The 25,000-nt window shown below is 37.7% G+C and overlaps 1 protein-coding gene across 1 annotated transcript in view; it reads right to left on the bottom strand.

Annotated features, from left to right (window-relative positions):
- Positions 1 to 25,000, bottom strand: part of CASK (calcium/calmodulin dependent serine protein kinase) — a 365,574-nt gene that overhangs the window by 139,364 nt on the left and 201,210 nt on the right. Inside the window, exons 6-7 of the mRNA XM_037057119.1 lie at positions 18,955 to 19,130; positions 13,056 to 13,178 (exon numbers count right to left, since the gene is read on the bottom strand). Coding sequence (XP_036913014.1) covers positions 13,056 to 13,178; positions 18,955 to 19,130 — 299 coding nt within the window. The remainder of the gene's footprint in view (positions 1 to 13,055; positions 13,179 to 18,954; positions 19,131 to 25,000) is intronic.

Here is a 25,000-nt window from a genome sequence, read left to right as displayed (position 1 = left end):
ATCATATGATGATTAAGGTATGAAGTTACCATTGACATGATCTTGTCAGGTAAAATGAGCATTTGAAAAATTCACAACTGATTCAGCAGTCTGAGTTGCTAAGAATAAGTGGATTTAAAAAAAATCACAGCACTTCAAACTAGAACAAACTTCAAGGCCATCTAATTCAAACATTTCCCCATGTGGGATCCTCTTCAATCCTGGATGGATGATCATTCTCTTTGACTTTGTCCAATAGTGGATCATTACTTTATGGCAGCCCATTACAAGTTTAAGAAAGTGAAAAAGTTCTTGCTCAACTTGGACCCAAATATGGCTTGTTTGGGCTAGCTCTATCTTCTGGGGCATCACGGAACAAATACTACCTATTGCATATAATACCCCTTCAGTAGTTAAGAATGGATTTCCACTAAATCCATTCTTCTCTGTGATAATATCTCCAGTTGCCTCAACTATTCCTTATGTATATTTCAAAATACTTGCCATTCTTTTCATCCCCCCATTTTGGTTCTACTCTAATTTCTCAATGTATCTTAAAGATTTCTATGCTATAAATACTCATTTTAGAAATATTTCTTGAGAGCCAGCTCTGTGCCAGGCATTGTTCTATGTACTTGGGATATACCAGTAAACAAAATCAACAAAGATTCAGGCCTGCATGTAGCTCATATTCTGGTAGGAGAAGATAAGAAAATCCAAAAAATATAAATTATAGAGTATGTTAAAAGTGCTATGGAATAAAGTAAAAAGTAAAGTAGAGTAAGAGGCGGTGGGAACATTGCAACTTAAAATAGGTGGGTCAAAGTAGGCCCAATTGAGAAGGTGACATCCAAAAGAGGTGAGAGTGGTCTAGGTAGAGAGATCAATGCAGAGGCCCAAAGGAGAGAGTATGGCTGGAATTTTCAACAATAAGGAGACCCATGTGTGGAGTAAATAGTAGATCAGATGAAAGAGGTGAGGAGGCTTGGGTAGGACACAAAGGACCTCTGGCTTTTATTCTAAGAGGGAGAGGGAGCCACTAGAGGGTTTTGAGCTGGAGTGACATCATCTAACAACTTTAAAGAATAAACAGTTTATTCTTTACAGAATAAACAGTGGGACACTGTTTATTCTGTTGAGAATAGATTGGAAGAGCCTGAGGGTTAAAAAAAAGCAGGAGGGAGATCAGGTAAGAGGCTATTGCAGTAATCCAGGAGAGAGATGATGGTGGATGAAATCAGATGGAAAAAATAGAAAGGGTAAAAAGGTCAACTCTTAGTATATTTTGTTTTATTTTCCCCCCAAACTTATGGTATAATTAGCATAAATGAAATTATACACTATGTACTCATTATTGTCCAGTTTCTTTCACTCAGCATAAAGATTTTGCACTTTATCAGTGCTGTTATGTGTATCAATAATTCATTCCTTTTTATTGCTGAGTGGTATTCCATTTTAAGGATACCCCATAATTTGTTTATCCATTCATCTGTTGATGGACCCTGGGTTTTTTCTAATTTTTGGCTATCACAGATAAAGTTGCTATGAAGATTAATGTACAAGTCTTTGTATGGACATACATTTCATTTTTCTTAGGTAAATACTTATGAGCAGAATGGCTGGGTTATATATTTACAAGAGTATGTTTAACTTTTTGAGAAACTGTCAAAGTGTTTTGCAAAGAGGCTATACTATTTTACATCTTCATAGCAGTGTATCAGTTCCAGTGTTGTACATTGTCACCAACACTTGGTGCTGTTAGTCTTTTTCATTTTAGCTATTCTGATACATGTGTGTACAGATGTCTCATTGTGGCATTAATATGTATTTCCTTAATGACTAAGGATGTTGAGCAACTTTACATGTGCATATTTTCCATTCTTGTATCTTCTTTGTTGAAGTGTCAGTTCAAATCTTGTCTGATGTTGAACTGGGTTTTCTTATTACTGAGTTTTAAGAATTCTTTATATATTCTGGATACAAGTCCTTTATCAAATATATATTTGGCAAATATTTAACCTCAGTTTGTGGCTTGTTTCTTCATTCTTTTACAGTGTCTTTCCAAGAACAGAAGTTCTTAATTCTGAATACACTTTGAAGCTAGAACAGGATTTTCTAACAGATTGGATGTGGGGTGTGGGAGAGACAGGAGTCAATGGACTACACCAAGGTTTTCAACCAGAAGTAACTGGAAGTCTGACACCCACTGAGATGGGAAAGGCTGCAAATAAAATAGATTTTGGGGAGAGGGTGAGATGGAGAAGAGATCAGGACTTCAGTTTTGGATATGTTATGCTTGAGATGCATAAAGCTCAAGAGGAGATTCAGGTAGGTACTTGGACAAATAAGCCTGAAGATCAGAATAGGTCTGGGCTGGAAATAAAATATTTTTTGGGGGGTAATAAACATTTAGAAGGGATTAAGTATTAAATTAGTACTTAACTATGTCCCAAGCACTGAATTTGGGACTTCCACAGGCATTATCCCATTTCTTTAAAACAACTATATAGGATAGTAGAGATAATGCTATATATTAGTTAATTCAAAAGTTGTAGCTCAAACTGGACATAATTGTCTCATCACAGCTAGCATTTAATGAGGATGTACTGTGTGTCAAGCTGTTCTAGAGCTTTACATGTTTATATTACTAATTTCTCACAAATGAGGTACACATCATTATTAATCTATTACCTACTTAAAAATGAGATGCATATACCAGATCAAGATTAACTAGTATAAAGTGAAGTGGGCTTCTTACTTTTCTTGATCTGTATATTATATAATCCTTGTAAATTAAGTTCAAGATGGTATTATTATTATTATTTTGTAACTAAAATTCTTGTTTGCATATGAGCCATTTCTAAATTCAAATGTTTTGGTATTATCTACTTACAAAATTTATTTTTGAATTTAAATGTAGAATTTTACAGTTAGCCCTGTCAAAACTTCACCTTATTATCTGAAAATTCTTAAAAAATAAATAAAAGTACTTCAAGATTTATTTATGTATTAATGACCAAAATAACTAGAATTCCACAGGAGAGCAAAATTATATTTTTCTTTAGTACACATACAACACTCATTGATAAAATAATTTCAAGTTTCATCTCTGCTAGATTCTATGTGCTAATAAACATCTTGGAAATAATTTTTCATTATCTTCAGGGACTTAACCTTCTTCCCCTGCACTGAGCCAAAGCAGGTTCACCAAAACAGAAGACATAAAAATTTATCAAATAATTATCTAGCAGAGAGAAGGATAAAATTACTATTTTAGAACAAGCAATGGAATCTTTTAATGGATTGTGGTTACTGATTATGGATTATAAATTTGACTTGTGTAATGCATGGTGATGTTTAATTAACACAAAGTGTACCTCTGAATTCTGTGAGCTGTCTAGCAAGCAATCAAGTCCAAAGATGGGGGGGGTCATGAAAATCTCCAATTTGCAGCTAAGTGGGATAAAAGTTGTGGGTTACCTACTACTTTTGGGGACCTACTACTTGCAAATGGCAACTGAAATGAGAGGCAGCCTCGGTGGGACTGACCCCTTAACCTGTGGAATCTGCATTAACTCCAGGTAGTGTCAGCATTTAATTGAAACGCAAGACACCCTGCTGGTGTCAAGAGAATTGCTTGGTATGGGAAAAAGCCCACACACATGTGGTGTCAGAAGTGTTGTGAGTGAGGTCGTAGTGTAAGAACAAAGGAGAAACACACACAAGCATTTCCTAAACAGTTACATATTATATAATACTGTTCATATACTAATTAGAAAGGACAAAAATTACAGTGATGGACAAGGGATTGGTAGCTACCAGGGATTAGGGCTGGGAGGAGGATATGATTATTAAGGAACAGTATGAAGGGTGACAGAACAGTTCTATATTTTGATTATGGTGATGGTTTTGTAATTCTATACATGTGATAAAATTTCATAGAAACACACACACACAAACACACACATAGGAATCTATATAAAAACTGGTGAAATTCAAATAAGGCCTGTGGTTTAGTTAATAGTAGTGCTCCAATGTCGATTTCCTACTCTTGATAATTGTGTTATGGTTATACAACATGCAAATTTCCCCATTGGGGGGAAATGGTGAAGAACACATGGGAGCTCTATACTATTTTTGCCACTTTTTTTAAGTCTAAAATTATTTCAAAATAAAAAGTTTAAAATACATTACTTCCACTCTACATGTTTGATTCTCCTATGGGCTTCCTTATTCTATATAACTCCAATTACTCACTGAGCCTTATCAATTTTCCTTAAAATTTCTCTATCGTTTTCCCACTCCCACTTTTACTCCCTGGTGTAGGCCTCCATCACATCTTGACTGGACAGCCGTAATGTCTATAGGATCTCTTTGCTTCTACTGCTGTCTGATTCTTAACAGGCAATCCACCTGCACACAGTGTCCAAAAAATTATATGACCATGCTGCTTGTACTGTATCATCATTCAAAAGCTAGCAGCAGCTTTTTACTCTCTACGCTCTAATACCCAAAGTACCTAATTTGGCATTCTAGACTATATAGTCTTCCTCAAAGCAAAATTTCCAGTATACTACTGCTACAATCCTTTAAATAGCTGACATTTGTACAGTAGCGACTCCCCTCATCTGTGGTTTCATTTATCTGTGATCAACTAAAAATATTAAATGGAAAATTCCAGAAATAAAAAATTAATTCCTAAGTGTTAACTTGTGCATTATTCATTGTAGCATGATGAAATCTCATGCTGTCCCACTCTATCCTACCTTGGATATGAATCATCCCTTTGTCCAGCTTATCCATGCTATATATGCTTCCTGCCTGTCAGTCACTTAGTAGCCATCTTAGTTATCAGATTGACTGTTCTATTTTATTATTAGTTATTATTGTTAATCTCTTTTTGTGTCTAATTTATAAATTAAACTTTATCATAGGTATGTATGTATGTGTAGGGAAAAAAACCTTGTATGTCTAGAGTTTGGTACTATCCATGGTTTCAGGCATCCACTGGAGGTACTGGAACATATCCCCCTAGGATAAGGGGGGACTACTGTATTACACCAGATTGCTCCTTGCCCCTATCCCTGCATGCCATGAATACTTTGTAGGGCTTTGCCTGTGCTCCCATGTACTTCCCACCTTCAGCACATGACCCCCTTCAGTCCCATGAACACTTGAAGCTCCAGCCTACAGTGATCTCTCATGCTCCTCATTAGTCTTTCTGAGCCTGTACTTCTGTACTCTTGTATGGTGCTTCCCATGTGTGATTCTTTGAGGTTACCTACTTTTGTTATATTAGTAGCATTTGAAAATCGACTTCAGAGCCTGACTATGCCTCTCTAATAGACTGGAAAGTTTAGTACATAACAGATGGTAGACTCTTTTTCTAGTGAACACCTTTTTTGCTCACCATACATGAAAGTGACATGGAGAGAGTGATAAGGACACAGTCAAAAATATGTTTGTTTATAAAATTATGCATAGGGACTTCTGGCCAAGATGGAGGTGTAGGTACATACATGTTGCCTCCTTGCACAATCAAAAGGACAACAAATAGAAAAACAAAAAATAATCATAAATGCCAGAAAACCAAATTGTATGGAAGTATGACAATCAAGAAGTTAAAGAAACATTCATCCAGACCATTAGGAGGGGTGGAGATGGGCAGCTGGGGTGGAGAGGACTCACAGCAAGGCAGTGGATGGTGGACTGGGCCAGGTGGTAGCTGGCAGATGGGGTGGTCCCACAATTATGTGAGGATAAACTGGGAGGAACAACTGAGTAGTGAGACAGACTGCGGAACCCAGGGTTCCAGTGTGGGGAAATAAAGCCTCAAAACCTCTGACTGAAAAAACCTGTGGGGATTGTGGCAGCAGAAGAAACTCCCAGCCTCACAGGAGAGTTTGTTGGAGAGACCCACCAGGTCCTATAACGTACGCAAGCCCACCCACCCAGGAATCAGCACCAGAAGAGCCCAATTTGCTTGTAGTTAGTGGGGGAAGTGACTGAAAGCCAGCCAAGAACCTAGCAAGAGGCATTGTTCCCTCTCAAACTCCTCCTCCACATTCAGTGCCACAGTGCAGCTATACGGGTTGCCCTGCCCTGGTGAATGCCTAAGGCTCTGTCCCTTAATATGAAACAAAGTGCACCAGACAAAAAAATATGGCCCAAATGAAAGAACAGATCAAAGCTCCAAAAATAGAACTAAGCAATGAAGAGATAGCCAACCTATCTGATGCAGAGTTCCAAACACAGGTAATCAGGATACTCACATAAATGGTTGAGTATGGTTGCAAAATAGAGGAAGAAAAGTGAAGCTATGCAAAGTGAAATAAAGGAAGATGTACAGGGAATGATGGGAAGGAAACCGGGACTCAAATCAATGATTTGAAACAAAAGAAAGAAAGAAATAGTCAACTAAAACATAATGAACAAACAACACAGCCCCTTGGGCCCCAATTTACTAAACTCAGCAGGGCAGAGAAAATAGACACAGGCACAACAAAATGCTATGTTCTCTCCTGCAAAGCTACTTTAACATTCGTTTCATATCCTTCAAGTTTGGGCATAACATGGCACTAGGTTTTATAATCTAGTTTATTTCAAATTTCATATATTGCTCTTCCCTTCTCTTACTCCACACTACCTCTTTCCTCCTCCTTCATATATTTGTTTTAAATTCTATTTTTCTCTTTCTATGACTTGTTTCTATTCTATACTCTTACTATTGCTCCCCCTCCAGCTTCTCAAAAGCACTTGTGATTGTTATTAGTCATCTCACATTCCTTCTCCTGTTCTTGAAATACCCTTATTCTCTCCACCTTTATCAATCTTTAGTCATAGGTAGTGGAAAAGGTGGTTGTTGTTATAGTTCTTCAATCTTATTTCTAGATAGTGATTATCATTGTATTTCAAATCTCTGCTTTCACTATTCCCCTCTCCTACTCCATTTTGCCTTCCTCTTGCCCTTCCCTTAATTCATTTTAAATGTTACTTCTTCCCTGTTTTACCCAGGTTTTCATCCCACAATCTTAGTATTTCTTCTCCCTCTATCCTCTCAAAATAACTTCTCTTTCCTTTAGACATCTCTCAAGCTTTTCTTTCTTTCCCTCTGTCCTATTATTACCATTCCACCGGCATAAATCTTAGCTCATTGGTTGTTGATATTTCTGTGGTGATTTTTCTGCAATTAAGGCCATATTATTTTTTATCAATATATATTTTTTGTTGTGGTTGTCTATTTTTCTCTCACTAGATATATACAAATATATGCATTTTCATTAAATTTTGGTTTAAGAAACAGAAAGCCTGAATAGACTGGTAACAGCGAATGAAATTGAAGCAGTAATAAAAAAAACTCCTAGCACACAAAAGCCCTCAACCAGACAGCTTCACAGGATAATTTCACAAAATATTTAGGAAAGAGCTAAACCACACTCTGCTAAAACTGTTCCAAAAAATCCAAAAAGAGGGAAGGCTCCCAAACTCTCTTTATGAGGCCAGCACCATCCTAATCCCAAAACTAGATAATGACACAGCAAAGAAAGAAAACTACAGGACAATTATCGCTGATGAACACAGACACAAAAATCCTCAACAAAATATTGGCAAACTGCATCCAGCAATACATTGAAATGATCACACATCATGATCAAATGGGATTCATTCCAGGGATTCAAAGATGGTACAATATTCACAAATCAATAGATGTAATACATCACATTAACAAAAGGAAAGAGAAAAATCACATGATCATATCAATAGATGTGGAAAAAGTATTTGATAAGGTATAGCACACACTTATGATAAAAACACTCAGCAAAGTGGGAGTAGAGAGAGCATTCCTCAACATAATAGAGGCAATATATGGGAAACCTATAGCCAACATAATACTCAATGGGCAAAAACTAAAAGTTTTCCCCCTTAGATCAGGCACAAGGCAAGTGTGTCTGTTGTCATCACTTCTATTCATCATAGCATTGGAGGTGTAGCACAGACATCAAACAAGAAAAGGAAATAAAAGGCATACAAATTGGAAATGAGGAAATAAAACTGTAATTGTTTGCAGATGACATGATAGTGTATATAGAAAACCCTACAGACTCCACCAAAAAACTACTTGACCTAATAAGTGAATTTGGCAAAATGGTGGCATACAAAGTCAATACTCAGAAATTGGAGGCATTTTTGTACACCAAAAAGAAATATCAGAAACAGAAAACAGTAAAAAAAATCCCATTTGCTACAGCAACAAGAAAAATAAAGTACCTAGGAATAAACCTACCTAGGAGGTAAAAGACCTGTACTCAGAAAACTTCACAACACTGAAGAAAAAAATTATGGAAGACACAAACAAGTGGAAGTGCATACTGTGTTCAGGGGTTAGAAGAATTAACATTATTAAAATGTCCATACTACCCAAAACAACGGATACATTCAGCACAATCCCTATGAAAATACCAATGACATATTTCAAAGATATAGAACAAAGATTTCAAATATTTATACAGAATAATAAATGACCTTGAACAGCCACAGCAATTTTGAGAACGAAGAACAAGGTAGGAAGGATCACAATATCTGACATCAAACTATATTATAAGGTCATGGTAATCAAAACAGTTTGGTATTTGCATAAGAACAGACACATAGATCAATGGAACAGAATAGAGAGCCCAGAAATAAACCTATGCCTCTGTGGTCAATTAATATTCAACAAAGTGGGCAGCAGCACAAAATGGAGTAAAACTAGCCTCTTCAACAAATGATGTTGTTAGATCTGGACAGCTATGTGCAAAAAAATGAAATTTGAGTACCAGTTTATATCACACACACAAAAAAATTGAAGATGGATAAGAGATTTAAATATAAGTTGTAACACCATAAAAATCTTAGAGGAGCAAATATGCAGGGCAATGTCTTATTTCACACAGCAATATTTTCATTGATATGTCCCTTAGAGCAAGAGGCATAAAGAAAAGAATAAACAAATGGGGCTTTAATAAAATAAAAAGCTTCTGCATGGCTAAAGAAAACATCAGCAAAATGAAAACAGAACCAACCGTGTGGGAAAATATATTTGCAAATGGTATCTTGGACAAGGGTCTGATCTCCAAAATACATAACAAACTCATACTACTCCACTCCAGGAAGACAAACAACCGAATTAAAAAATGAGCAAAGGACCTGAACAGAAACTTCTCCAAGGAGGACATATGGAGTGTCCAGACACATGTGAAAGGATGCTCAGCCTCACTAGCCATCAAAGAGATGCAAGTTAAAGCCACAATGAGATACCACATCACACCAGTCAGAATGCCCGTCATAACCAAATCAACAAACAAGTGCTGGAGAGGCTGTGGGAAAAAGGGAACCTTAGTGCACTACTGGTGGGAATAAAGACTGGTACAGCCACTGGGGAAAACAGAATGGAATTTCCTCAGAAAACTAAAAATGGAACTGCCTTTTGACTTGGCAATTCCACTGCTGGGGTTATACCCTAAGAATCCTGAAACACCAACTCAAAAGAACCTATGCACCCAAATGTTCATAGCAGCCTAATTCACAATAGCCAAGTGTTGGAAGCAATTTAAGTGCCTATGATTATATGAGTGGATCAAAAAATTATGGTATAGATACTTCTGGCCAAGATAGAGGTGTAGGTAGACACACCGTGCCTCCTCGAACAACCAAAATAAGGACAACAACAATTTAGAAACAAAATAATAACCAACACTGAGAGAAAATTGAACTGTATGGAAGTCTGACAACCAAGGAGTTAAAATAGACACATTCATCCAGACTGCTAGGTGGGGTGGAGTCGGGTGGAGGAGTGGAGAGGGGTCGCGGCACAGGAAGCAGTGACACCGAGCCTGCAAGACGGCACTGGGCAGACCCTAGGTGCCCAGGCAGTGGCTGGCAATGGGCAGACCCAGCGAGGCAGCGATTGAGAAGTGGGACACTGTGCGCAAGGTGGCTGGCTGACAGGGCAGCGGTCTCGCATTCACACACAGATAACTGGGGAGTGAGACAGATCGCGCAACCCAGGGTCCTAGCACTGAGAAATAAAGCCTCAAAACACTGATTGAAAATACCTGTGGAGGTTGAGGCGCAGGGAGAGACTACCAGCCTCACAGAAGAGTTCGCTGGAGGGTCCTAGAACGCACACAAGCCCACCCACTCAAGAATCAGCACCAGAAAGGCCCAGTTTGCTTGGGGGAAGTGGCGGAAGGGACTGAGGTGCAACAGAGAGCAGAGCAAAGCACCATTGTTCCCTCTCGGACCCCGCCTCCACATATAGCATCACGACCCAGCAACTTGGGTTGCCCCACCCTGGTGAACACCTAGGGCTCTGCCCCTCATACATAACAGGTGCAAACAGACCAAAACATAATGACTCAAGCAGAAGAACAGCTCAAATCCCCAGAGCCAATACTTCTAAGTGACAAAGAGACAGCCAACCTATCAGAAACACAGTTCAAAACACTAGTGATCAAGATGCTCACAGAACTGGTTGATTTTAGTCACAAATTAGATGATCAAATGAAGGCTACACTAAGTGAAATTAAGGGAAATGCACAGGGAACCAACAGTGATGGGAAGGAAACTGGGACTCAAATCAATGAAGTGGACCAGAAGGAAGAAAGAAACATTCAACCCGAACAGAATGAAGAAACAAGAATTAAAAAAAAATGAGAGGCTTAGGAACCTCCAGGACATCTTTAAATGTTCCAACATTTAAATGTTCCTATTATCCGAATAATAGGGGTACCAGAAGGGGAAGAGGAAGAGCAACTAGTGGAAAACTTATTTGAACAAATAATAAAGGAGAACTTCCCCAATCTGGCAAAGGAAACAGACTTCCAGGAAGTCCAGGAAGCCCAGAGAGTCCCAAAGAAGTTGGACTCAAGGAAGCACACACCAAGGCACGTCATAATTACATTACTCAAGATTAAAGAAAAGGAGAGAATCTTAAAAGCAGCAAGAGAAAATGAGACAGTTACCTACAAAGGAGTTCCCATAAGACTATTAGTTTATTTCTCAAAAGAGACCTTCCAGGCAAGAAGGAGCTGGAAAGAAGTTTTTGAAGTCATGAAAGTCAAAGATCTACAGACTAGATTACTCTATCTGGCAAAGCTATCATTTGGAATGGAAGGGCAGATAAAGTGCTTTCCAGACAAGGTCAAGTTCAAGGAGTTCATCATCACCAAGCCCTTATATGAAATGTTAAAGGAACTTATCTAAGAAATAGAACAAAACTATGAACAGTAAAATGACCACAAACTCACAACTATCAACAATTGAACCTAAAAAACAAAAACAAAAACTAAGCAAACAACCAGAACAGGAACAGAGTCAGAGAAATGGACATCACATGGAGAGTTATCAGTGGGGAGGGGGAGGGGGAGAAGGGGGGGAAGGTACAGGGAATAAGAAGCAAAATTGGTAGATACAAAATAGACAGGGGGAGGTTAAGAATAGTACAGGAAATAGAGAAGCCAAAGAACTTATATGTACAATCCATGGACATGAACTAAGGGGGAGGGTAATGCTGGAGGGTGGGGTGGGGGTACAGGACAGAGAGGGGATAAAGGGGAGAAAAATTGGGACAACTGTAAAAGCATAGTTAATAAAATATACTTAAAAAACTACAGTGAGATACCACTGCACACTGGTCAGAATGGCCATCATTAACAAATCAACAAACAACAAGTGCTGGTGAGGTTGTGGAGAAAATGGTACCCTAATAAAGTGTTGGTGTGAATGTAGACTGGTGCATCCACTGTGGAAAACAGTGTGGAATTTCCTCAGAAAACAAAATGGAACTGCCTTTTGACCAGGCAATTCCACTGTTGGGATTATACCCTAAGAATTCTGAAACATCTATTCAAAAGAACCTGTGCACCCACATTTTCATAGCAGTATTATTTACAATAGCCAAGTGCTGTAAACAGCCTAAGTGCCCATCAGTAAGTGAGTGGATCAAAAAACTATCATGCATTTACACAATGGAGTACTATGCAGCAGAATGGAACTCCTACCTTTCATGACAGCATGGATGGAACCAGACAGTATAATGCTAAGTGAAATAAGCCAGACAGTGAAAGACAAGTACCATATGATGTCACCTATAAGTGGAACCTAATCAACAAAACAAACAAATGAGCAAAAAAGAACCAAAGATGTGGAAATAAAGAACAAACTGACAGTAACCAGAGGGTAGGAGGGGGGGATAATGGGGGAAAGAAGGGGAAGGGTCAAATCAAGGAACACGTACAAAGGACTCATGGACAAGGACAGTGGGGTGGGGATTGTCTTTGAGAGTTGGGGTTGAATGGGGCAGTTGAGAGCAATAGAGTGAAAAATGGAGACAACTGTAACCGAACAACAATACAAAAAATAAAATGGTTAAAATGGTAAAACAAACAAACAAAAAAACAACCCTAGTTCCACCACTGACAACTTCTGTGATTTGGTGCAAGATTCTTAACTTCTCTAAGCCTTAGTGTTCCCAAGTGTGTAGGAAGAATTTCTTGGAATTATTGAACTGTGTCATGTCTTCATCAAATACTACTGTTTCAATGAATTCCCAAGTTGTAATTTTCCTTAATACTTATTGGCAAGATGGAAGATAAAAAGAATTTTTGAAATGCCTTTTTCCTAAGACAATAAATCCATATTTAGTATCTATTCAAATAAAAATAATGCTATAAAGCCCAGTCATATCCAAAATAAAGATAATTAATTTATGATACTACAGCACTATTTCAGTTATTCATACTGCACATCTTTCTAACATGTGTTGGTAGAGCACAAACAGACCTTCCTCCCTGACATATTCTGTCTCAATCCGCTTTTGTACTCTGTCTGATAAGTGAATGTCACTTGAATGGTATATCTTCGACTTGAATGTTTTTACAGAGGATGAGTGGAAACAGCAAACCAGATGAACAAAACTGTAATGAAAAATGCTCAGAAAAATGATAAGGTGGAATGGGTCACCTTAGAGAGCAGTACATGGCTGTCACTGGAAGTATTAAAACTAAGTTTAGGAGGGCACCTATGAGCTCATGTACCTTAAGCCAGGGGTGATTCAGTGCTTCATAAACAGTGATCCTTTCAGCTGGATCCAGCATCAGCATGCGACGCACTAGGTCTTTGGCACTTTCAGAGATATGGCTCCACTGCCTTGGATTCATCTGAAGAGGAGGAAAGGAAAATGACAGTTATTTTCAGTAAAAAGTAACACTCACTATTATTTAATATTCCTATGCTGGTTCAATGTCATTGAAATTCTCAGAGAAAATAATAGAAATCTAATTCTAAAAGCTTGTTTTCTAAGGAAGAAGACAAATATCATTCTTTTGTTTTAGTTTCTCATTATGAGATTTTGTATCACTAAGTATTCCTTACATGTATTCTTGTTGTTATATGTTATAATACTTTTATTAATGGAAAAAATAGAATGTTTATGATTACAGTTTCTACCTCAAAGGGACTAGAATACTTTGACCTAAAAAAATAAAAATAAACTTTAAAAATGAAACATTTTAAAGAAATATTTTTTATATTTTGGTTTTAATTGGGATCAGCAGTAATTATAAAGCTATAACAAGTTATAAATAAGATATTTTGGTCACTGTACATCAATTTCAGTCTTTAGGGGAAATATGCTATTACCATAAACCTTATGAAATAACCAGTTCACTTGTACATTGTCCTCAGTGAAATTACTTTTGTCCTGTTTTTAGAGACAACTAAGCCACAAAGTAAACTAATTAAAGTCAAACAAAAAATTTAGTTATTCAAAAGACTCAGGATTTATGAGAAGGGCTGTGTGGGTCTGTGAGGAAAAAAGCTGAAAGCTCCTGGAAAAGGGGCAAATCTGAGACCAGAAACCAGAAAAAAAATGCAAAGGACTGTTTTGGGTTTGGGGTTCGGGAGGCAAGTAGGAGAGGGGAATAGAGATGGAGGAAGAGGGTCTCATTCTCTATTTAATATCAGGAAGCTGACTGATCAGTGAACTTCAGTGAGCTGCCTGGTTCCAGGAGCTTTAAGCAATGCTATGACTAACTTTCAAAGGGAGGATAAAGTCCATAACAATTTAAAATCAAATGAAATCACAACTTGCATCACAGTACATATGAACCATTACAATTTGGTTAGCATTAGCCACTCCGCTTTGGCTAATGTGAAGCTTTGTACTTGTAGATGGGGAGTGAAAAATGTCTCCAGGTTAGGGAGGGGATAGTGCTTAAAATCGGAGGATGTTCCATTTTCTTTTTTAACAGGCAGAATTCCAAACGATTGTCACTTCTGCTTGTCAGAGCCCATTAAAACAAATGCCATGAGGTTGTTAAAATATTGCCATCCTACTGAAGTTGTGATCAACTGACCAGTTTGAAATAAGGAGGTGAGTGATTAAAGGGGAGTTAGGTAGCCTTGTTCCCTGCTCCCCATCCTAGAGCTGTTGTACTTTTTAAAGTCCGAATGATTAGTTCTTGGGGAAGGGTTTGAGAAATCCTCTGACAGGGGTTGTAAGATTTCTGGAGTACAGGTTGGGAAGTATACTTTCCATCCTTTTTTTAAAATTAAAATTAAAATTTTATTTTATTGTTGTATTGGGGAGCCAGATCTACGGTTTTCTCTTCCTTTGGATCACAAGAGTAGCTGAAATTAATTTGGGAGGCTGACCATATAAGGGGGGAACTAAACAAGGCTATAAAACAGTCACTTATTTATGGAGGGGTGGGCTGGGATGGGAGTAAAAGACAGAAAACTGTACTTGAACAATAATTAAATTAAAAAAATAAAGTAAAATAAAGTAAACAAAACAAAACAAACAAAAAACCCCAGTCACTTATTTAAATACAAAAGCCAGGCAGTGTAGACTTCTGCTGTGTAGATAGCAACTGGCTACCTGTAGTAATGATATAAGATGATAGTGTCCTTTGTAAAAAAAAAGTTAATTGAACAGGCTCATAGATACAAACTGAGAGGTGCCAGATGAGAGGGAGGTTAGGGGGCTGGGTGAAGAAGGTGAAGAAATTAAGAAATAAAAATTGGTAGAGCAGAGGGAGGGGGAGGGAAGTAATGGGGGAAAGCAGGGGAAGGGGCTAGTAGAGGACTCATGGGTATGGAAAATGGGGGGGATTGACAGTGGGAGTGGGGGTGGGGGACGGGGCAGGGGAGAGACAACTGTAAATGAACAATAAAAAAATTGGTAGTTACAAAGTGGTCACAGGGATGTAAAATACAATGTAGGGAATATAGTCGATAGTACTCTAATAACTATGTATGGTGCCAGGTTGGCACTAGATTTATAGGAGGTGGGGAATCATTCCATAAATTATATAACCACCTAACCACTATGCTACATACTTGAAACTAATATAAAATAATACTGAATGTCAACCATAATTGAAAAGAAGTTAACTGAAATTAAATGTTAGCATATTCCAGTTAAATAGTGTTTTCTCACATCCGCTTTAAAAGATCAAGTAAGCTAGCAAATGAGGATAAAAAGTTAAACTAAAATAATTTAAGACCAGTAGTAGTTTATAAACTGTGACAATTGAAATGTACTACATTTAAAAGATATAGAAAATTCCTTGAAAATACCCATGGAGATCTAGGACTTTGTTAACAGTTCTTCTGTTAAGTACCCCCAAGGTGATAAAATGATATTTTTGAGATCTGCTTCAAAAAATCTGGTAGTACGTGGAATATGGATAAAACAAGATGGGCTGTATGTTGCTAAATATTGAAGCTAGGGGTTCATTATATTGTTTAACTCTACTGTTTTTATTTGTTTGAAATTTTTAATATAAAAAGTGTAAACATTAAGGGCTGATGGAATCACAGCATACTATACTTAAAAAAGTAAGATCCACCAGGTTCATCACTCATGATAGAGATGAATCTACACTTCAAACTGAGCTGCTGAAAACCTGGAGCTTTTGTAGGAAAAGCCATGAATAAAAGCAAGAGGTGAGGTTAGCCAAGTGAGAGCATAAACAAGTTATTAACCTAAAGCTTTAAACCTTCAGGTACAGAAATTATGATATAGCTGCCACCATCCATCTGACTTACTATAATAAGAACAGGAAATTTTAAAACAATTTGACTTTTGTACATGTGTGAACAGTCCAAGTTTTTTTTTCCAAAGAAACAAAAATAACTATTCAATGCTTTAAATATAGACAAAATCAAATACCAGAAGCAGTTGGAATGAAGCACATTGCCTTGGAAACAAGGAAGTTAGTAAATGAACAAACACAAAGGAAGAATTCTATTATTAGTAAATGCTTATAACTCAAAAAGGCAGGTGGGAGATTTTATTATATGGTACCTACGTCATAAGTCGCTGTGAGGATGAGTTAAATATAAGTATTTAGAACAGTTCATGGCACAAAGTAAGTACTATGTATGAGTTAGCTATCCTTGTTGCTAGTATTATTATTATGCTGATGCATTACCAATTGTGCTTATTTTCATGTTAGTATCTGTGATTTCACTTGGCAAAGTTCAACCACAAAGCCACAGTTTGCATTCCTGATAGCCACTCACAATTTTCAGGGATTGAAGGGGGATGATTACTTACAAGCAGTTTCGTGAGACACTGAGTTACCTTGAAAGACTGATTTTATTTCCCAGTGGTCAACTGACTCTAAGAGAAGCAGAAAAACCTATACTTAAAACATCTCTCTCTGTTAACAGAGTTTTGGCATATATCTTAACCCAAATAAAAGACAAACCTGTATGTCTTTATAAGCTGATAGTCTATAGGCCAAAAAAAAAAGTATAAACCAGTCTTAACTATAGAAGCTTCAGTTTAGGCTTAAAAGAATAAGGTTGTTACTCTAAAATCACTTGACCTTTCTTTTCTTTTCTTTTTTTAATTTTTATTTTTATTTAATTCTTGTTCAAGTACAATTTTCTGTCTTATATTCCCAGCCCTGCCCCCCCAGTGCTCCCCACCTCCCTCCCATTTCCGCCCCCCACATTAGTTATTGTCTATGTGTCCTTTATACTTGTTTATGTGAGTCCATTTTTTATTTACTTTTTTTCCAAGTGTGATATAAAATCCTAACATTACTGAAGAATTGAAAAGAAAATTTTAGGGACCTCATGGTTTTGGAGTCTAGTGTTATATAAACCTATGTGTTTGGTTTTATTTTGCTACGCATGGCTGAAAATGAAACAGTAGTTCTGTTGAGTAGCAAGTACAGGTTTCAGTGAGAATGGGAGGGAAAAGAACTTCACCAACATCAGCAACCCTGATCTACTACGCAGATATACTCCCCCATGTTTCCCATACACAGCATCCTATTCTGTCAGCCATATGTGGTGGGATGTGGCTAGAAAGTCTAAGTTGGCGTAGTGAGGTCAACCTTAAGCTTGTTGATTTCCAAGAATTCCTTAGGTCTTTTTGGTATCATTATTCATAAAGTCAGTAATGACTTTTTACTTTTTAAATAATGAAAGTAATAGTACACTAGTAAGAAGTCTGTAAATTGTACATGTGGTTTCCAATCCATATTAGCCAATGAAAAATATGAGTAAGTCACACCAAGATGGCTCCAAATTATATTATGGACTATAGTTGTGATACTGGCATTTAGTTGTTTATTCTGGAATGTAAATGGCAAATTTTTCAGCTGTGCTGGCTCACTGCATAAAATACAATAAAGTGTGATAAACAAAAACAAATAAAGGTTGATAGACACTGAATATAAAATAAAGAATTACTCAAATTACCTGGATGAAATTTCCATTTTAACTTAATAAACTAAACCAAAAGTTTTAAAATTAAGCCTCCTTTAAAAAATTACACAAAGAAGTTCACTTTCCAGATTAGCCTGAATAAATGAGTTTGGCCACCAGACAGTTAATGGATACTTTTATTTTTTTAAATTTAATCTTTATTATATTTTTCCATTACCATTTATCCCCCTTATACCTTCTCCCCCTGCAATCACCACACTGTTGTCCATGAGTCCTTTTTCCTTTTCCCTCAATCCCTACACCCCCCTACTCTCCCCCCACTACCTGTCATCTGTTCTCTATGAATCCACCTCTGTTTTGCTTGTTAGTTCAGTTTGCCCATTAGATTCTATATATGAGTGAAATCATGTGGTGTTTGTCTTTCTCTGACTGGCTTATTTCACTTAGCACAATGTTCTCCAGGTTCATTCATATGTTGCAAAGGGCAAAATTTTCTTCTTTTTTATGGCTGAGTAGAATTCTATTGTGTAAATATGCTAACAGATACTTTTATATCTGGGTTCATGTCTGTGAAAAAAAACTTAGGGTAAAATAAAAGGTCAAATTCTATCACAATGAATGCTAAGGATCATCCCAATTTTTTTCCCTGAACTACAATTTTTTTTGAAATCAGTAGAGCACTAACTAAACAATTTCTTTAACCTAGCTAAATGAGCAGTTTCGCTAGAATACATATTTGTGAAAAAAAAAAAAGAATACATATTTGTGGATAAAGGATTCAATTTGTAGTAGATGTGGTTTGTGAATCTGAGGGCCCAGGACTGTTAAAACAGTTGACTTGCACATGGGGGAAACAGGGACATCTATTTGGTCTCTGGTTTTTACACTGTATGAAAGAGAACTAGGATCCTTGTTTTCTAGTCTAAACACAAAGATGGGATCTAAACAGGGCAGAGAGACTTTAGCTGCAGCACAGAGAAAAGGAAAAGGGAGGGGCAAGACAATGGTTTTAAAGCTAGTCCCCTTTCTTCTACTTAGATGACTGTTTAGCAGATAGTGACTCAGAAATTTACTTGTGGCCTATGTTGCCCACCAAGGCTAGTGGGTCAATGGTGTAAGCAAAAAACTTTTCTGTGACTTGGTAAGTATGTGACAATCAACAAGCAATCCAAAGACAGTTCCTTGAAAACACATTTTTCAGAATAATTTCATCTCAATGAAAAAAGTAAAACATTCATAATATATTACCTTATATTTTCCTTTAATAATGCCTTCAAACAATCGTTCCTTGGTTCCATAAAAAGGCAAACAACCACTTAGCAGGATAAAAAGGATCACGCCACAACCCCAGACATCTACGGGTTTTCCATAAGGCTCTCTTTTGACAACTTCTGGGGCCATAAAATGAGGTGTTCCAACGCGCCCTACATTTAGAACAACAACATCAAGGAAAAAACATTTACATTAAATGAGCTTGTTTCACCATTTGAAACCTGAAAATAATACAACCATAACAGTCTGAATGAAAAGTTTAACAATATGAATATTCCTTCACTACCTCTGCCCCCCTTCACAAAATCAGGTTTGCAGAAGGAAATGAATTATTTATCTAATCACTTCTAATATTAGTACTTCCTATTGAACTCAGCAGTACACAGCAAGTGTTTCTTGTTTCATGAAGCTGCTTAAATTTTCTAATTTCACAAGTTAAAAAGTAAAAATAATATAGAACAGAGGCAATTGGAAGAGTCAGCAGGCAGAGTGTGGCTGCCTCGAAAAAAGCTGGGAAGGCCTGGCCTGGGCAGGGGCAGGGAGGGGATGGGTGGCACAGGAGTGAGGAAAAAAAATCTGGAGAAAAAGATTACTTTTAACTGCCAGATGGAAATTCTCAAATTAAACCTAATGCTGAGAACTTTAAAGAGTATGAACTTGAATCTGAAATCCTGTTTAGATTTTATGTGTTGATTATAGCAATTAGTAATGATTAGTAATATTTCATTGCAAGATTTTTAAAGTTTCTTCTAATGTTAACATTTGAAGAGAATGAAGGCAAATACATGATATAAACCACAGTCAGAAACTCTTCTATTCAATACTTTTTGACCTTAATTTTTTTGTTATGTATTTCTTTTATTAAAAAACAAGCCACACAAGTTTAGGTGTGTGAATAATAATTCCGTGAATCATAAGTGTACACATGTAAAACTTTTTTGCACTATCAACATTTGTAATCAACGCCAAGACCAAGAAACACATCCCTTTTTCATTTTTTAATTGTTGTTGAATTACAGTTGTCCCCATTATCCCATTACTCTCCTCTGCCCTACTCACTCCCACCTCCCATATTAAATCCTACCCCCACCCCTGTTGTCTTTGACCATGGGTCCTTTGCACATGTTCCTTGATGACCCTTCCCGTTCTTCCCCCCACTATCCCCTTCTACCCTCCCCTCTGGTCACTGTCAGTTTGTTTTTATTTCTATGTCTCTGGTTCTATTTTGCTCCCTTGTTTGTTTCATTGATTTGGTTCCATTTATAGGTGAGATCGTATGGTATTTGTCTTTTACCAAGTGGCTTATTTCACTTAGCATAATGCTCTCCAGTTGCATCCATGCTGTTGCAAAGGGTAGGAGCCCCTTATTTCTTTATGCTGCACAGTATTCCATTGTGTAAATGTAGCACAGTTTTTTGATCTACTCATTTACCGATGGGCACTTAGGATGCTTCCAACACTTGGCTATTGTAAATCATGCTATGAACATTGGGGAGCACAGGTTATTTTGAATAGGTGTTTCAGGATCCTTAGGATATATTCTTAGTATATAATCTCAGCAGTGGAATTGTTGGGTCAAAAGGCAGTTCCATTTTTAGTTTTCTGAGGAAATTCCATACTGTTTTCCACAGTGCCTGCACCAGTCTGCATTCCCACTAACACTGCACTAGGGTTCCCTTTTCTCCACAACCTCACCAAAATTTGTTGTTTGTTGATTTGGTTACGATGGCCATTCTGACCAGTGTGAAGTGGTATCTCACAGTGGTTTTAATTTGAATCTCTCTGATGGCTAGTGCTGCTGAGCATTCTTTCATATGCCTCTGTACTCTGTATGTCCTCCTTGGAGAAGAGTTTGTTCATTCATTTGCCCATTTTTTAATTGGATTGTTTTGTCTTCCTGGTGTGAAGTTGTGTGGGTTCTTTATATATTTTGGGGATCAAGCCCTTGTCCGAGGTAACATTTGCAAATGTATTTCCCCATACAGCTGGTTTCTTTTCCATTTTGCTATTTTTTTTTCTTTAGCCGTGCAGAAACATTTTAAATTGATTAAGTCCCATTTGTTATTCTCTCTTTTATGTCACCTGCTCTAGGGGTCATATCGGTGAAAATACTGCTGCATGGAATATCTGAGATTTTGTTTCTATATTCTCCTTTAAAACTTTTATGGTGTTACAACTTACATTTAAGTCCTTTACCCATCTTGAGTTTATTTTTGTGTATGGTGTAAGTTGGTACTCAAGTTTCACTGTTTTGCATGTAGCTGTCCAGATCTACCAACACCATTTGTTGAAGAGACTAATTTTAATCCATTTTATGCAGCTGCCCCTTTGCCAAATATTAATGACCAGAGAGACATGGGTTTACTTCTGGGGTCTCTATTCTGTTCCACTAATCTATTTGTCTGCTCTTATCCCAGTACAAGATTGTTTTGATTACTGTGGCCTTATAATATAGTTTGATGTCAGGTATTGTTTTTTTAAGTATATTTTACTGATTATGTTGTCCCATTCCCTCTTTCATTCCCCTCCACCCTGTACCCCCTTCCCACCCACATTTCCCTTTATTTCATGTCCATGTGTCCTAAGTTCTTTAGCTTCTACATTTCCCATACTATTCTTGCCCTCCCACTGTCTATTTCCTACCTACTGTCTATGCTACTTATTCTCTGTACCTTTACCCCCGCTCTCCTCCTCCCCCTCCCCTGTTGATACCCCTCCATGTGATATCCATTCTGTGGTCCTGTTCCTGTTCTAGTTGTTTGCTTAGTGTGCTTTTGTTTTAGGTGTGATTGTTAATAACTGTGAGTTTGCTGTCCTTTCACTGTTCATATTTTTTATCTTCTTTTTCTTACATAAGTCCCTTTAACATTTCATATAGTAAGGGCTTGGTGATGATGAACTCCTTGAACTTGACCTTACTGAGAAGCACTTTATCTTTCCTTCCATTCTAAACAAAAGCTCTGCTGAATAGAGCAATCTTGGATATAGGTCTTTGAATTTCATGACTTGGAATACTTCTTTCCAGCCCCTTGTTGCTTGCAAGGTCTCTTTTGAGAAATCAGCTGACAGTCTGATGGGAACTTCTTTGTAGGTAACTCTCTCATTTTGTCTTGCTGCTTTTAAGATTCTCTCCTTATCTTTAATCTTGGCGAATGTAATTATGATGTGCCTTGGTGTGTTCCTCCTTGGGTCCACCTTCTTTGGGATTCTCTGAGCTTCCTGGACTTCCTGGCAGTCTATTTCCTTTGCCAGACTGGGGAAGTTCTCCTTTATTATTTGGTCAAATAAGTTTTCCACTAATTGCTCTTCCTCTTCCCCTTCTGGTATCCCTATTATTCAGATGTTGGAACATTTAAAGATGTCCTGGAGGTTCCTAAGCCTCTCCTCATTTTTTTGAATTCTTGTTTCTTCATTCTTTTCTGTTTGGTTGTTTCTTTCTTCCTTCTGGTCCACTCCATTGATTTGAGTCCCAGTTTCTTTCCCATCACTATTGGTTCCCTGTGCATTTTCCTTCATTTCACTTGTGTAGCCTTCATTTCTTTATCTAATTTGCAACCAAAATTAACCAATTCTGTGAGCATCCTGATCACCAGTGCTTTGAACTGTGCATCTGATAGGTTGGCTATCTCTTGGTTACTTAAATGTATTTGCTCTGGGGCTTTGATCTGTTCTTCCGTTGGGCCATTTTTTGGTCTTGTCATGCCTGTTACATAGTGAGGGGCAGAGCCTTAGGTGTTTACCAGGGTGGGGCAACCCAGTCACTGGGTCGTCATGCTGCATGTGGGGGTGGGGTCAGAGAAGGAACAATGGCACTTGCTCCTCTCTCTCTTGGATTTCAGTCCCTTCTGCTACTTCCCACAAGCAAATTAGGCACTTCTGGTGCTGGTTCCCGGGTGGGTGGACTTGTGTACATTCTAGGACCCCATGGGTCTCTCCAACAAACTCTCCGGTGAGGCTGGGAGTCTTTCCCAGCACCTTAACCCCCACAAGTGTTTTCAATTAGTGCTTTTAGGCTTTATTTTCTGGTGCTGGGGCCCTGGGTTGCACGGTCTGTCTCGCTGCCTGTTTTCGCCTGGTGTATCTGTGCATGAATGTGTGACCACGGTCAACCAGCTGCCTTGCGCGCCTCACTTGGTCTGCTCGTTGCTACCCTGAACCCAGAGTCTGCCGGCCGCCACCTGCATGCTTGGGGTCTGCCAACCATCACCCATGCGCCCGACTCTGCTAGCCACCACTTTTTCCTGCCAAGAGCCCTCTCTGCTGGCCGCTGACTCCACCCCTCTTACTGATCTGGATAAATGGTTGTTGGACTCCCGTACAGTTCAATTTTCTGTCAGTTTCTGGGTGCTTTTTTGTTTCTAAATTTTTGTTGTCTTTAATTATGGTTGTGCGAAGAGGCACAGTGTGTCTATCTATGCCTCTATCTTGGCCGGCAGTCCTGATGTCAGGTATTGTAATTCCTCCTACTTCGTTCTTCTTTCTCAAAATTGCTGTGGCTAGTCAGGGTCATTTACAGCTCTATATAGATTTTATAAATGTTTGCTCTATATCTGTGAAATATGTCATTGACATTTTAGTAAGGATTGTGTTGAATCTATAAATTGCTTTGGGTAGTATGGTCATTTTGATGATGTTAATTCTTCCTATCCATGAACATGGTATATGTTCCCATTTATTTGTGTCTTCCCTAATTTCTTTCTTCAGTGTTGTGAAGTTTTCTGAGTACAGTTTTCTTTTACCTCCTTGGTTAGGTTTATTCCTAGGTACTTTATTTTTCTTGTTGCTATAGCAAATGGGATTTTCTCCCCTGATTTCTGTTTCTGATATTTCTTTGTTAGTGTACCAAAATGAGCTCGATTTCTGAATATTGACTTTGTATCCTGTTGTTTTGCCAAATTCACTTATTAGGGCAAGTAGTTTTTTGGTGGCGCCTACAGGGTTTTCTATATGCACTACCATCTGCAAACAAGGACAGTTTTACTTTCCTTTTCCAATGTGGATGCATTTTATTTCCTTTTCTTGTTTGATCTCTGTGGCTTGAACTTCCAATACTGTGTTGAATAGAAGTGGTGAAAGCAGATATCCTTGTATTGGTCCAAATCTTAGTGGGAAAGCTTTTAGTTTTGGCCGATTGGGTATGATGTCTGCAGTATGTTTTTCACATACAGCCTTTATTATGTTGAGATATGCTCCCTCTACTCCCACTTTGCCGAGTGTTTTTATAATGAATGGGTGCTGTACTTTATCAAATGGTTTTTCCGTATCTATTGATATGATCATGTGATTTTTGTCTTTCCTTTTGTTAATGTGATGTATTACATTTATTAATTGTGAATATTGTACCATCCTGACATCCTGGGGATGAATCCTACTTGATCATGGTGTGTGACCATTTTAATGTATTGCTGGATATGGTTTGCTGATATCTTGTTGAGGACTTTAGCATCTATGTTCATAAGTGATATTGGCCTGTAGTTTTCTTTCTTTGTTGTGTTTTTATCTGATTTTAGAATTAGAATGATGCTGGCCTCATAAAAGGAGTTTGGGAGTCTTCCCTCTTTTTGGATTTTTTGGAATAGTTTGTTTGAGAAGGATAGAGATTAGCTGCTCTTTAAATAATTTGTAAAGTTCTCTTGTGAAACTGTCCAATCAAGGGCTTTTGTGTGCTGGAAGTTTTTTTTATTATTCCTTCAATTTCACCAGCTGTTATTGGTTTGTTTAGGCTTTCTGCTTCCTGTTGATTCAGTTTTGGAACATTACGTATTTCTAGAAATTTGTCCATTTCACCCAGGCTTTAAAATTTCTTGGCATAAATTTGTTCATAGTAATTTCTTACAATCCTTTGTATTTCTGTGGTATCAGTTGTAATTTCCCCTCTTTCATTTCTGACTTTATTTATGGGGGTCCTCTCCCTTTTTTTCTTAATGAGTCTGGTGCAAGATTTGTCAATTTTATCCTTTCAAAGAACCACCTCCTGGATTTATTGATCTTTTGAATTGTTCTTTTAGTCTCTATGTCATTT

This window comes from Sturnira hondurensis, unplaced genomic scaffold (assembly GCF_014824575.4).
Source record: "Sturnira hondurensis isolate 20B ecotype Veracruz unplaced genomic scaffold, ASM1482457v3 Scaffold0009449, whole genome shotgun sequence".
Lineage (NCBI taxonomy): Eukaryota > Metazoa > Chordata > Mammalia > Chiroptera > Phyllostomidae > Sturnira > Sturnira hondurensis.
The sequence above is the reverse complement of the archived record's forward strand: the minus strand, read 5'-3'. Positions and strand labels throughout refer to the sequence as shown.